Source organism: Triturus cristatus, chromosome 9 (genome assembly GCF_964204655.1).
Source record: "Triturus cristatus chromosome 9, aTriCri1.1, whole genome shotgun sequence".
Classification (NCBI taxonomy): Eukaryota; Metazoa; Chordata; class Amphibia; order Caudata; family Salamandridae; genus Triturus; species Triturus cristatus.
The window spans coordinates 885,018,212-885,032,736 of NC_140592.1; the positions used below are offsets into that span (position 1 = coordinate 885,018,212).

Below are 14,525 nucleotides of genomic sequence, written 5' to 3' on the forward strand. Positions count from 1 at the left end.
CCGCCATGAGTGCCTGCTACCTCTGTGGGACCCGAAGGCACACCAGGGAGAGGGGGTGACTCAAAACAAGCCTGTAGTGCCTTAGAATAAGCCTTAATTTGGGCACGCGTTGCCCCAACACCCGGAAAGGGTGGATCTTGAGGATGAGGCTGCCATGCGCCCTTACCCGGCACAATGAGAGAGGAATGGGCGGCGGCGGCACGGACATGGGAGGAGGATCTCTGTAAGCGACGCCTGGGCTTACGCTTACCTGTTGTCGCACACGGTCGCGGTTTACGACCTCGGGAACGAGCCCGATCCCGAGAGGAAGATCGGCGACGGGAGGGAGCCGGACCAGACATTCGTGCGGCCAGCAATTTCATGCGACGCTCCCTCAAGGACTTCACCTTCATCCTCTGACAGATGTCACAGTCATTGGAGTCGTGGTGCATACAGAGGCACCACATACAGATAAGGTGCGGGTCAGTGCCAGACATTAGACGTGCACAGGTTTTACAAGCCTTAAAGCCGGAAGGCATTGCACACTGTTCCCACGACACAGGAGGGTGTCGAGAAGGCCCAAAAACCAAGGAACTGCTGTTTTCCAAGAACCGCGCTCGGGCGCGGAAAATAATAAAACTGATGTCAGCGCGCCGGGAGGGGCATATATGGCTCCACTGACGTCATGTCCATGGACGACATCAGGGTGGAACCGCCCGCGGCGCGCAGAGGTGCTGCTGCGGAAAAGTTTCCGGATCCAGTCCGGCGCTTGGGGATATATTAAGTTAAGGAATCTGCGGCTAGACGTCTCTATCAGATATGAACCATAATTTTGCACCGTCTAACCTATTGAAGGTGTTGCTGAAATCAATGAAGCAACAATAAACACCACCATTATCTTGCGTTTTCTCGGTCATAAATTACGTTCATAGCTATAAGACAATTACTCGTGCTAGGACAGGCTCTGAATCCCATATGAGCCCAATCAAAGCATCTTGTCTCAATATAACCAGTCCTCAAAAATGCTCCGCAACAGTTTGGTTGAAATTTTGCCCTTGATTACCAGGATGGCAATATATGGACTCTCCAAGAGCCTTTTTATTTAAAGCATGTAGGTAAGAACCGGAGCAGAAAAAGGGAATATGATCGCTTTTATAAAGGAGATTTATGCAGCTTTGACCAAACCTGCAGCTGAGAGGCTATGTGGGACAGGTGGTTGCAAATTGTTTAGGGAGCTGAAAAGGTTCTGAATCTCAGGCACAGAGACAGAAAGACTAAGTACTTAGGCAGCGAAAGCCATGAGGTCTGAGTGATGTCCACATAAAGTTCTGAAACTGTCAGTCTTTTTAATTCTCTAATCTCAAGATCAGCTCTGTTCCTTTTTGGATCTGTGGCAGATATTTCTTGCCAGAAAGCTCAGATGTCTAAAACACCTAAAATTACCCTTCCACCCTTTCCCCCTACCCAGACCAAAACCCCGAATTACCCTATGCCCTTACCTACCCCTAAACCCTAAAATACCCTTACCAACCTATACCCATACCAACCTCTAAAACACCCTTACAACCCAATACTCTGACCCACCAATAAACGCTAACGCGCCCTAACAACCCGAAACTCTTACACACCCCTAAACCCTATTAAAAAAAAAAACTTACCCCCCTAAACACCCCTAAACCCTATCAATCTCTTACTACCCTATTCCCTTACTCATCCCTAAATGATGCGTGGTAATGGCATTGCATGGTAGTGCCTGCGTTGTAAAGGCTATTTCCCCCATGCAAGTCATCATTGCTAGGTGACAGCAAATACCACATGAGGAGGGATGTTGTACAACTAGCAGAGGGAAACAATATTGCATGATGAACGCTGCAGGACCAGAGTATCACTGCCACCAACACCAGTCAACTCACAGCCCAAAAAGAGGTGGTAAATGGAGATTCACTTTAAGTGTCCCCTATTCAGCAGAGCGCAGAAAAGCAAAGGATTTGAGCACATTTAGACTGTCTAAGACACTGGAGGAAAAAGGTAGGGAAGATCAGAGAGAAAACATGAGGCAAGCTGAAACAGCATTTCCAAGCCATTCATGGGACTTTCATAACACCTTCCAGTCAAAAGGTTTGGGGCTTGGATAACAGATTAACTGAAAAGGAAAGATAAACAATCAATAACACTTGGTCACCAAGTATCATTAGGTCAGCCTATTCAAGCCCAACTTATTTTCCTAAGCTCTTTAGTACACTACTAGCACTACTAAAATCCTGGAACCATTGTGGTAGCCAGCCAATGAAAAATGAAAACGTAGAATGGGCAATTAATCATGGCATTTACAGCAAAAATTCTACCAAATGGGACCACTTTTTATGACCAGAACAGGAGAAGAAAAAAGGGGAAAATTCAAAGGGTAGTTTAGCCTATGAATCCACCAGACTTAAAGGTGTACCTTCTTCAGTCTCCCTTCATGAAACAAACTGGGACCTTGGAGGAATGCAGAATTCCAAAGATGTCCACGGTTATCCTCCTACCATCAGATTACTAGGCATGTTTGTAAAGTATCGCAATATATAAAAGTGGAGGACAAAGGAGATCCAAAATCCTATAGAACCATCAGTCTAATTGACAAACTAATAAATCTACTCAAAGTTGATACTCAATGCTCTAGAGGACTGGATTAAGCAGGAGAATATCATGAACATAATACAAGGCGGCTTTAGAGATACTCTATACAATAGACAAGATCTTCAATTTCACACACCTTGTATTTAAGTACAGCACAATAATAAAATGGCTCTCTAAATAGCTTTCCTGGACTTTACCGGTGCCTTGGATTTGGTGGCAAGGCCAAAATTATGGGAAAAGGCGAGATATGGACCAGGAACATGTGTTACTATCACAGATTTAGATGCTCTACTCCATAGGTACTTGCAAACATTTTCCCAGGGGCCACAAAGATTGGGCTGGAATGTAACAGAGGGCCGAATTCATGCTAGCAGGTTGGCGGTAAGAAGGAAGCGGCATGGGGAGGATTGTGGCAGTATGGTAGGTGTTGGGGAAGCGAAGCATATACATCTAGTGGCTTAATTGCAGGATGTGAAACACTAAAATCGGGGATTATTCCTGGTTTCCCTACTTTACCAAACTGGGTGCTCTTGGGCAATTATTTTATTTCACTTTGTCATTTTCCTTCATTATTGCATATACGAGGACCTCAAAATGCATGACTTCAGGATGTACACTGTACAAAACCTTCCCTTGTGTTTGATTTAATAAACTATACTGTTGTTCATGTATAATAGCAAACCATTGTTGGGGGGGGGGGGGGGGGGGGGAATGAATGTTTCTGACTTAATGTTTAAAAACTATCACTTAAAAAAAAAAAATCAATTCATTGATATCATACGATGTACTATGGTAAAATGGTTCCACATGTTATGAAATACACTTTTTGAATTTTGAAGAGACCTTATATATTTTTTTCACTTTTGCTTAAAGATGTCTGTAAAGTTAAGAATAGCAGGACAACCTAGTTACTTCTTTTCGCTAACTCCAATTAACGTTTAAATAAAGGCTTGCTGGTTTATTGAACATCTTTTTAATGTTAGTGCTGTGTCGAGTAAACAGCAGCTCAGCGCTGCTGTTGATGGGGGGCACAGGAGGCCCCGGGCCGTACTTTGAGTATCACTGTTCTACTCCGATACCACAACACAAGTTAGGCTCAACCAGAAACGCATCCCAAGTAAAAAATCACAACGGTAAACTATGGAACAGGGTTGGCCATTAGCCCTCAATACTTTACTTGCTATACAACAAAGTCTTGCGTGAAGACACTGATGTTCCATCACTTTCTCAGTCCTGGCCTTCCTGTATGCAGATGCTTCCATCTTGATCGCAAGACCACCTAGAGGCCTTCAAGCCCAACTCGATCGAATGACAGAAAATTACAAAACGAATAACCCTAAAATAAATATGTCAATAACAAAAACTATTTGCCAGAAAAGAGACTGTTCACATTGAGAAACAAAAACTTCAAGTCAAAACATTTACATGCCAGGGCCTACCAATGTCAAACAACCAGCTGTGGATTTAACCGATTAAGAAGGAAATTAGGAGATCAAAACCATCTGACAATACAATCTTAATGATGGCCAAGGCATTTGGTCATCGATTTGTGGTGGATATAGACAAGATTGCTAAGTATCCAAAATAGGGTGCCAGGAAAGAAGATTATGGAAAAGCTTCTGTTTCTACCAACTGGATTCCTGGCAGCTGCTCTCGAGGCCGATGTTAGCTACACCCCGATCCAAAGCAGATGTCGATGGATTACAATAATTTTGTGCTGAAGAAACGAAGATCACAAGGCACAAATGTGATGAATATAGCATGGAAAGAGCATTTGCTGTTCAGCCAGAAATCAGGATTTACAGCCGGTTGTGAAAAAGAAGCCCCGAGCCTTGTATTAGTTTGGCTATCGAAAAATCATGCTACGAAGGCCACCTGTATCCAGAGAACTCAGCAGATCACTTGAAAGCAATTTATTACCCTGATAACTCAAGAAAGATGCACGATGCTTGAGAACCTTCGCCCAGTAGAGCTTCACAGACTGTCTGTCGAAAGTAAGCTTGACCATGTAGGGTTGGATTCTCATGGAGACGTCGAAGCGGACCGTTTTTGCTTTCCAGGATTGGCACACTGCCCCTTTAACACATCTAAGCAGGAGAAAGTTATCCTCCTCTCCAAATTGCTCCTGTGGCGAACTGGAAGATCTACTTTTTTGTTTTTTAAATAAATGTTAGCTTTTGCTGCCTGTTACTGAGTGACCTATTGAGTATAATCACAATACTTTGTGTTGGCTTCAGGTCAGGTTGCTGATTTTCATTTAAAAGATTTGTTTGTCTTTCTCAAATTGCTTGCTTCCTACTCAATGCTTTCCTTCCTCTTCTTGTGTTGGTACCTTCCCTGCAACACAGCCTATTTGTAATCCTTATGAATTCATGACTTGTAGTTTTAAGCATGAGGCACATGCCAGGGTGCACTTACTTCATCCTCTCCCCAGCCCAAGGATGAAATCTGTTCTGCCTGGTTTGTAGACCGCTTGCGAGCACCCCCAAAGAAAAACACTTCTAATAGGACCAATGTTATGGATAAATAGCTAAGCTATGAAAATGAGCTGTATCTTTGCCTGTGATAATGCTAGCACCATCTGTTTTGATTAGTAAATCATAGTTTTAACAGTTCTGTGTACCAAGCAGTTTATATGAAACACTTTCTTGTGTGATGTTAAAGCACTGACTAGACATTGCACATACGGAGATAATTGTTTTGGTGCCTTATACTGTGTCAGTTTTTTTTTTTTTTTACTTCTACCACATTTTTCAATAACCCTTGACTATTCGACCTGGCTACCCAAGTAGTGTCAAGTGCACAAGAAGAGTAGCAAATAAAGGCTATTGTTCAATTGAATTGCAATACTGTTGCCCCAGGAAAACAATGGAAACAGTGCCGATACCGAAACTGTCAAGTAAACATAAATGAGAACCACAGGAAAAGGTCTCTGTGGTGCTATCCCTCACATTCTGTAACCAAAGATCAGAAAAACAAAAGATAGACAGGCGATGATCAACATGAGAACCAAAAGCTACATCACAGGACATGGGCACTTGATACAAGTAAAGTTCAGAATCCAACCTGAAAACTTAGATTAGTGAGGTTTAGGCAGCATGCAAAAAGAGAGGGCTATCACTAAGCTCCTTATTTTTTGTCAACCATAGAAACTCATGCTGCTTTAAAGCCACTTGGTAGCAGTTGCCTCACAGTTAGAGAAAAGACTTCCCAAGAAGAAAATATACTACCGTCACATTTGGGGCCTAATATGGTTTAAGCATGAGTTATCAAATACAATTTTGTTGGAAGCCACGATGTTGGGGGGCTAAGGGCACAATATATAGGAATTTTGTGATGCTAGATATCTGTGCCTGAAACTGGTTTCAAGAGCCTCAGTAAGGTACGAAAGAGCAAATAATAAAGTTCAGTGGTTTTCTTATTGAGCACTGTAGTCAACAAGCCCATCCACATAACCCTCACAGATCTCTCAAATGAATGACTGTCTGAATTTTTCTATGAACTAAGGGAAGGTTGGTGTCCACTGTGACAGTTGACACACGATGCCCAGCATCATTAGGGATGTTTAAATGGCCTTCAATTACATTATACGTGGTCATCTTGAAGAAGTAATTCTACTACACTGAACAAGTACACTAAACTACATCTACACTTCCACACAGCCTCAATGTTAGTATGCCTACAATATCTACCCTTTAATGTTAAAGAGAAGAAAATGTTCTTCTTAAAAACAAAAAAAAGGCAAATATACAAGGTGTTCTCCATAAACGTATATAGGCTGATAGTTATCACTACACATTAATTTAATACCAGGCATAAAATACAAACAGTTTTGATCTGAGAATGAATTTTAAAAAAACACAAACTGCCATTATTTTCTTCCACATGAATGTGCTACACTAGATATTAAAATTCAACCTGATTACATAAAGTTGGTTCTCTTGCAAAGTCATAAGGTGTCTTTAGGAAATGTACAACTTGCTGATTCGAATTCATAATCAAAGGATTCAGATAAGTTTTTTTAAAGCAATAAACATGGCAAACATGTCCTGCCTTGGCAACCAGCCCCACCTAGCAATGTTCACGGGTTGTGGCCCAGTCACCAATAACTGTGGAGCAACTGGCAAGCAAACAATACAAACCTACTCCAAAACTTGCTTAACTCAGTCTGTTTGAGCTACTTCTGTGCATGATCTGCTGCAAACATCTCAAGACAGAGGAGTGAAAAAAATTGGTCCAGGAGCAAATGCGCAGACTATGCATATGAAAGTGTTTGCAATGCGCAATTGCTGATTCTGTAATTACAGTCTGTATTGCCCAAACCGATCGCCATAAAGGGAAAACTGCTAAAGACTGATAAAGTATTACCCTTGCATTGAGAAGCAGATTACATACCAGCTTCAGGATCATAGTCATGCGGTAGCTTGACAGATCGCAAAGTGCCCATGTAGTTAACTCATGTCTTGGTTACTGTAGGAATACTACAGAGCCAGATCGAGAAGACAGAGCATTTTAATCTAATCATTTTTATCTAGGTATTTTTACCCATGAGCCAGAGATTACTGCAATAGTTATAGGAAAATTCTTTTTTTAGCACTGGATGGGTATAAGAGGAGGTGAACCTTGAAGTAACATTTTTCCATACTTTACACAAATTAACAATTGCACCGATGTTGCAGAAAAACAAGGTTAATTCAAATAAAGCTGGTGTTTTAACTTTAGTTCATCAACCACTAGGATGCATTTTCTCAATTAACAAGACACTTGCGTCAAGATGAAAAGTTTGGCTCAATTCTTGCGTCAACTTCAGTAGCAGAAAATACAATCTTTTAAATGGTGATTATGCAAAACATGAAAAGAAAATGAAACCAAACCAAAGTTAAGGAAATTTTTTGGTCCACAAAATTACATTAACTGGTCAAACGCCAGACTTCTAGATTTCAATTTGTTTTTTCACCCAGAAACAAGCTTAATTCAATAGAGAACGCGAAAAACTGAGTATCAAGAATAGAAATGAACTCGCAAGATCCTTCCTGTGATGTAATGGATTCAAATATGGTGGGTTTTTGGCTAATGGAAATAGTAGAAGATGTACGTACAACATACGCAGGCCCCAAAAATAGACATGGAATCCTTGTATTGCGTTAAGAAAGGAGGGCACACAACAAAGGAGTGCACTGGAACAGTAGTTATATACTAAAAATAATGTTGGTTGCTCATTTCGCAACATTGATCACACCGGTACTTCAGGGTTCGAGCACCAAAAAAACCTTTTAAATACATTGAGCTTTCCTACCTCCCTCCTTTTCCTTCACGGGAAAGGGCATGTTGATGCTAAGGATGAGAAAGAATTAATGAGACTGATGTGGTGAGGGTGAGAGCATTTTTACGCAGTTCCGTATCTTATCAAAATGCACGTTTGGGAAATTATGCAGTGCCAGTTATGAATATGGACCAATTGGACAACTTTTACCAGTATTATAAATATACATTTGTAGCAGCAGTTCCAAATGTGAAAACCATTCCAACTGCAGATAGTTGTATTATACCGACATAACATTACTGATTACAATGCTCCTTTTCCAAAGATCTCAAATACAATGAACTGCAGGTTACTGAAATATGCCTGTGACAGTCTTTCGCCACTGCAATTTACACAAAAACAAGATTCTGCAGTAATGTGTAGTAGCACTGGCTGATGGTTGCGAATTTGTTTTAAATGTCTAAAGATTCTGTGCAGAGGTTCATTTGCGGTAGGCATGTTTATTGACTGTACAGCCATCTTGAGGTATCATGATATCTAATTTAATACCATTAAACTCCTCAACTGCTTGGTACTATGTTCATTTATAGCACTATATTTAAAAAAAATGTGGCATAGAACAGTGAAGGAATATGCTACTTACCAGTATGCATCTGTTCTTGGCATGTAGAGCTGCAGATCTACACACTTTTGCATAGATCGCCATCTGGTGTTGGGCCCGGATGTTTGCAGTTTGTTTTTCCTCTTGGAAAGTCTTTGAAAGTCCTTTGGATCGTATTGCGCATGGGCTTCGGCTCCATCCTCAGATTGTTTTTCGCCAGCAGGGAAAGATGGAGCGTAGTAACAACAGTGAAGAAACCCATGTGTGTTGTATCTAAATAAGATAGACTGGAACAGATACATGTAGCCGGAGAGGCGGGTGGGCGTGTGTAGATCTGCAGCTCTACATGCCAAGAACAGATGCATACTGGTAAGTAGCATATTCCGTTCGAGGCATACGAGCTGCAGATTACACACTTTTGCATAGACTAAATAACAGTTCCCAACCTTGGCGGCGACCACCGGTATCTGTTGCAGTGGTTTGAAATAGTGTTTTTAGTACAGCCTGGCCCACACTAGCTTGTTGCTTGGTTTGCACATCTATACAATAGTGTTTAGTGAAAGTGTGCGGTGTTGACCATGTAGCTGCTTTGCAGATATCATCTAGTGGGATATTCCCTAGAAAAGCCATGGAAGCCCCTATCTTCCGTGTAGAATGGGCTTTAGGGGGGAACGGAAAGCGTTAGTTTTGCTTTGTGGTAGCAAATCTGGACGCATTTTACAATCCACCTAGCTATCCCTGATTTTGAGATGGGGTTGCCCTTGTGTGGTGGAGAGAAAGAGACAAACAGTTGTTTGGTCTTTCTGAAAGGTTGTGTTCTTTGGATATAGTAAAGTAAGGCTCGTTTGACATCTAGCGTTTGCTGAGTCCTTTCTGCAACGGTCTGAGGTTGCGAGAAAAATACTGGTAATTCTACAGATTGGTTTAGGTGAAAAGGGGAAATGACTTTAGGTAGGAATTTTAGGTTGGTACAGAGAAGAACCTTGTTCTAGTGCATTTGAAGAAAAGGTTCTTGTATGGTAAGTGCTTGTATCTCACTGACCCTTCTAAGGGAAGTGATGGCTACAAGGAAAGCTGTTTTCCATGTGAGGAATTGCAGTTCGCATTTATGCAAAGGTTCGAAGGGAGGCCCCATCAGCCTTGTGAGAACGATATTTAAGTTCCACACAGGTGAGGGTGGTACTCTGGGGGGAATTATTCATTTGAGGCATTGATGGCAGGTACTCTGAAAAGTGATAGGTGCTGCCTGTTTTGTAAGTAAGCTGCAATTGCTGCGAGGTGTAGCCGAATGGAGGTATAGGCTAGATTACACCTTTGTAGGTGGAGTAAGTAGCATATAATGTGTTGTATAGACACGTCTAGATGATTGATTGTGTTGTTATGGCAATAAACAGCAAATCTTTTCCACTTGGCAGCGTAGCAGGCTCTAGTGGTAGGGCGTCTAGCTTCTCTGATGACGATCATACAGTCAGGGGGAAGGTTTAGGTACCCGAATTCTAGGATTTCAGGAGCCAGATCGCAAGGTTGACCTGAGCTGGGTCCGGGTGCCTGATCTCTCCATGGTTCTGGGTTAGGAGGCATGGTGAGAGGTGTAGCTTTTGGTGTGGTACTACCGAGAGTTCCAGCAGCGTGGTGTACCACGGTTGTCTGGCCCACGTTGGAGCTACTAGGATCAGTGTGAGGGAGTGCTGTTGTAGCTTTCGCACCACTAATGGAATGAGTGGGAGAGGCGGAAAAGCGTACGCAAATTTGCCTGACCATTTCATCCATATCGCATTTCCTTTGGACAATGGGTGTGGGTATCTGGCGGCGAAGCTTGGGCATTTTGTGTTTGCATGGGTGGCGAAGAGGTCTATCTGTGGATGCCCCCACATTTGAAAGAACGGATGAAGAACCTGTGGGTGAAGTTCCCACTCGTGGATCTGTTGTGTCTGTCTGCTGAGCAGATCTGCCACGGTGTTTTGGACTCCTGGGACATGTTGAGCTAGGAGAAAGATTTTGTGGGGAATTGCCCATCTCCATATGCTCTGTGCTAATTGGGTAGTAGGTGTGGCAGAACGGGCGTTATTTGTTTTGCCTCTGCCCTTGTTGTTGTAACCCCTGTAGCCGCCTCTTTGGTAACCTTTTGTAAAGGTGGTCTGAGTAGGGGACTTGTACGATGTGGACGCTGTGTGAGGAGTAGCCTCTGGATGCACTCCGAAAGGATGAGCGGCGAAAGGAGCATCTGGGCGGGTGAGACTGTAAGGCCCCCATGGATTTTGCTGTATCCGTGTCCTTTTTCATCTTTTCTAAGGCCTCATCCACCTTTGGCCCGAAGAGATGTTCCTGGTCAAAGGGATGGTTAAGGATGGAGGCTTGTACTTCTGGTTTAAACCCAGATACCCTTAACCAAGCATGACGACGGAGAAGGACGCTGGTGTTAATGGCCCTGGAGGCTGTGTCTGCTGCGTCTAGGGCACAACGTATAGAGGTGTTTGTGATTGTTTAACCCTCTTGAATCAACTCGTTGGCTTTACTTTTATATTTTTCAGGGAGATATTGCATTATGCTCTCTAATTCGTCATAATGAGCCCTGTCATATCTGGCCAGCAGTGCCTGAGTGTTTGCTATACGCCATATGTTGGCGGCCTGGGATGCTGTGCGTTTGCCTGAAGCATCTAGCAGTTTTGACTCCTTGTCAGGTGGTGGTGCATCACCTGATGCTTGTGAGTTTGCCCTTTTACGTGCCGTAGAGACCACGAAGGAATCTACTGGCACTGGTCCTCTAATGTAAGAGGGATCTGAGGGAGCAGATTTGTACTTCTTTTCGATACGTGGGTTAAGTACCCTGGCTCTAACTGGGTCTTTATAAGCTTCTGCCACATGCTTTACCACCCCTTTGAGCATGGGCAGTATGGAGGTGGACCCCTGTGTAGTATCGAATGTGTCTAGGAGGAAATCTTCCTCCACAGGGTCATTATGCATGTCCACACCATGATAATGTGCTGCTCTTTGCAGAAGATGGTTAAACCCTAGTGAATCTTCTGGTGGAGATGGCCTAGAAGGGTAAATATCGTCTTGTGGGACGTTGGGGATATCTGGTATATGGTTATCGTCCCATGGATCTGGAGATCCTGTAGGGGTGGGTTCTTGTGGCACATCCCCTGTATCATAATATGGGTCCCCATGATCATCATCGTCTGGTGACGGAGTAGGAGAACGATGAGGTGGGGGTGGAGGTGGGGTAGGAGGAGGAGGAGGAGGGGAAGGTATTCTGAATGGAGAGGTAGCAGAGTCCTTCCTCTTTGGAGATGGAGCAGGCTACTCCAAATGTCTCTTTTTAGTAGAGAGCGTCAAATGTCCAGTTTTTGGATCCTTGGTAAGATTTTTTTGCAAGGGATCCGGTGTAAATAGCTCTGGTGAGGTAATTTGGTCCGTCGGCGCCGAAGGCGTCGGGGGCCGATGATTTTTTAAGTTTTTCCGTGCCGGTTTGATGTTTAGAACCCGGCTTGGGACCCTCCGGTCTCTTGGTCGGCGCAGAGATGGGCTTCGGCTTGGAAGTGTCGGTGGCCTTGTGTGGTTTGGTCGGCACCGAAGATGGCGTCGGTGCTAAAGGGCTGGGTTTCGACCCCGAGGGTTTCGGTGCGGAGCTCGGTGGAGGCCGTCTTCTTTTTCGGTGCCTAAGTGTGTTTCTCGGCACCGCTGGCAGGCTGGCTCGAGCCTGAGCCACCAGAAGGCTTACTTGGCTTCTTCACCGGGCCCGAAGGTGGGGTGTGTGAAGCAGTGTCTCTGGTCTTGCCTAGGCCCGGAGGCAAAGGCGTGACCGAAGCCTTTTTGGGTGTCGGCGCGGGTGTGGGAGGGGGTAGATTCGTACTGACGACCCTCTGCGCCGGGGTGATGTCCTCTACATCTGACTCGTCGGCCTCGGAAGCGCTGACGGGGTCCTCTTCGGTACGATGATGTTCTGGATCGTCATCTCCGAAGAGGTCGACTGGAATGGACGTCGAGGAGTGTGCCATGTTCCTTCTGGCTCTTCGGTCCCGAATAGTCTTTTTGGATCGGAAAGACTTACAGGCCGGACAGTCTCGAGCCTCGTGTTCCGGGGAGAGGCAAAGGTTGCATACCTCATGAAGATCGGTGTGGGGAAATTTGGACCCACATTGAGGGCACTTTTTAAATGGAGTTCTTTCCATGAGGCGGGACCGGAGCCTGGGTAGGCCCGAAGGCCACCGTCGACGACTGGAACCGAAGGTTTGTGTCGATGAGAAGGCGCGTTGATTGAAGAGATTGTGATCGAAACAATACAGCGATTGGGGTGAGGATTGCGCGTCGATTGTCGAACTAGAAGCTGTTCAGAACCGGAGTGCGAAGATCACATACGGGCCCGATGGCGGAAAAAACTATCTGAGGATGGAGCCGAAGCCCATGTGCAATACGATCCAAAGGAAGAGGCCCCCTCCTCGTGACTTCACTTTCCAAGAGGAAAAACAAACTGCAAACATCCGGGCCCAACACCAGATGGCGATCTATGCAAAAATGTGTAATCTGCAGCTCATATGCCTCGAACACTAAATACCAAATCACCACAACTGTAATAACTCTCACCTGATTGAGAATGCACAGGCAATATCTGTTGATGAGTTGACTCCATTTTTGGAATTTTTGCTGGTGGTTGTTCTGAAAATAAAGCAATAAATACATATGGAAACAGTTTTTTTTTTATAAAGGAAAAGTTTTACTTATTAGAATAATTGCCCATTATGAGAATTTTTGATAAATGCATGCCTACGTGTGGATCATGTAATACTTGAATCTTTTACAACATAACATAACGTGTATTTGTAAAGTGCACGTTCACCCCTAACGGGGTATCTTGGCGCTGAATAACAGTGGTTTATTGTTACCCAACTCAATGGTACACATTTTATCGACCTCAGATGGATGAAAGGCTGAGTGGACCAGCTGGGATTTGAACCTGTGGCCATGAGGTCGAACACAGGCCCCTGCAGTAGATGCATTAGTCCACTGAGCCACCAGACCGGCTGGTCACTATGATGTGTGATTATCCAACGAAAAACCCCCAAGACAGAGCCACAGAAACTATTACAATGACAAAAACACCCAGCAAGTTCCGACAATGGGCATGCCACGGGATATGTGGGGACTTACCGAGATAAACACAGTGGCTACTATCCTGGAGACAGTAGTTAGCAGATTAATACCAGAAACCTTTTTTCCTTGTCTGATTACTCAGACATGAACTTTGATACCAGCAATAGCTCATATTGGCTCAGACACAGGATTGAGGGTGGGTAAGGGGTGCAATGGAAAGGCTTCATAAGATGAGAAACTCACCAGGGACGCAATATGATCAGACGAAGAAAATTAACCAGGAATATCAACCACAACATCTTCCAAAGAGATCTTTCTGCCAACAATTTAACCAACACCACAGTTCTCCAACATGCACAACAACCCGATAACTTTGCTGAGACTTATGACATTAGCATCTCACTCTTTCTTCAATATCTAAGCTTCTTTGCTTGTACAAGGAAGAATATCAAAAGACTATGCTGCACTTAAAACACACCATCGTAAGACAAAGATAGCACTCCGCAAAATAGCTAAACAACTGTTCATGATGGCCTCTGGAGTGTCGGAGACTGAATAGCATACATGCTCAAGCACAAGAAAAACATGCAAAGAATCTCTATTGGAAAATGGAAGATTTAGAAAATTGAATGTGCACAAATAATTTGCGTGCCACTGGCATTCCTGAAGGCATGGAAGGCGACAAACCCCTGGGGTTCACAGTTCACTTGATTCAATAAGTTTTTCCAAGTCTTGGCAAATGGAAAATCAACTGCACATGCAGAGGGTCCATTATTTACCTTTTGTAAAGTCAAAGAAGGGGGAAGGTGATTCATTCCCTAGAGCTATCTAAATCATTGTAGGCAACTTTATCTTTAGGCAACTTCTCGCTCAAACTGCTCCTTCTAATAAACGATACAGTCTGACTTGTCCTTTTTGTGGCACTTTTTTTTAACCGATGCAGTGACACAATGATGGCAACACTGCAACATC

General features: G+C 43.8%; 1 protein-coding gene across 6 annotated transcripts in view; it reads right to left on the reverse strand.

Moving 5' to 3' along the window:
- CCNK (cyclin K) overlaps positions 1-14,525 on the reverse strand; it is a 426,168-nt gene that overhangs the window by 17,949 nt on the left and 393,694 nt on the right. For all 6 annotated transcript variants that reach the window (XM_085626423.1, XM_085626425.1, XM_085626421.1 and 3 more), the window contains one exon: positions 13,047-13,118. In XM_085626423.1, coding sequence (XP_085482549.1) covers positions 13,047-13,118 — 72 coding nt within the window. The remainder of the gene's footprint in view (positions 1-13,046; positions 13,119-14,525) is intronic.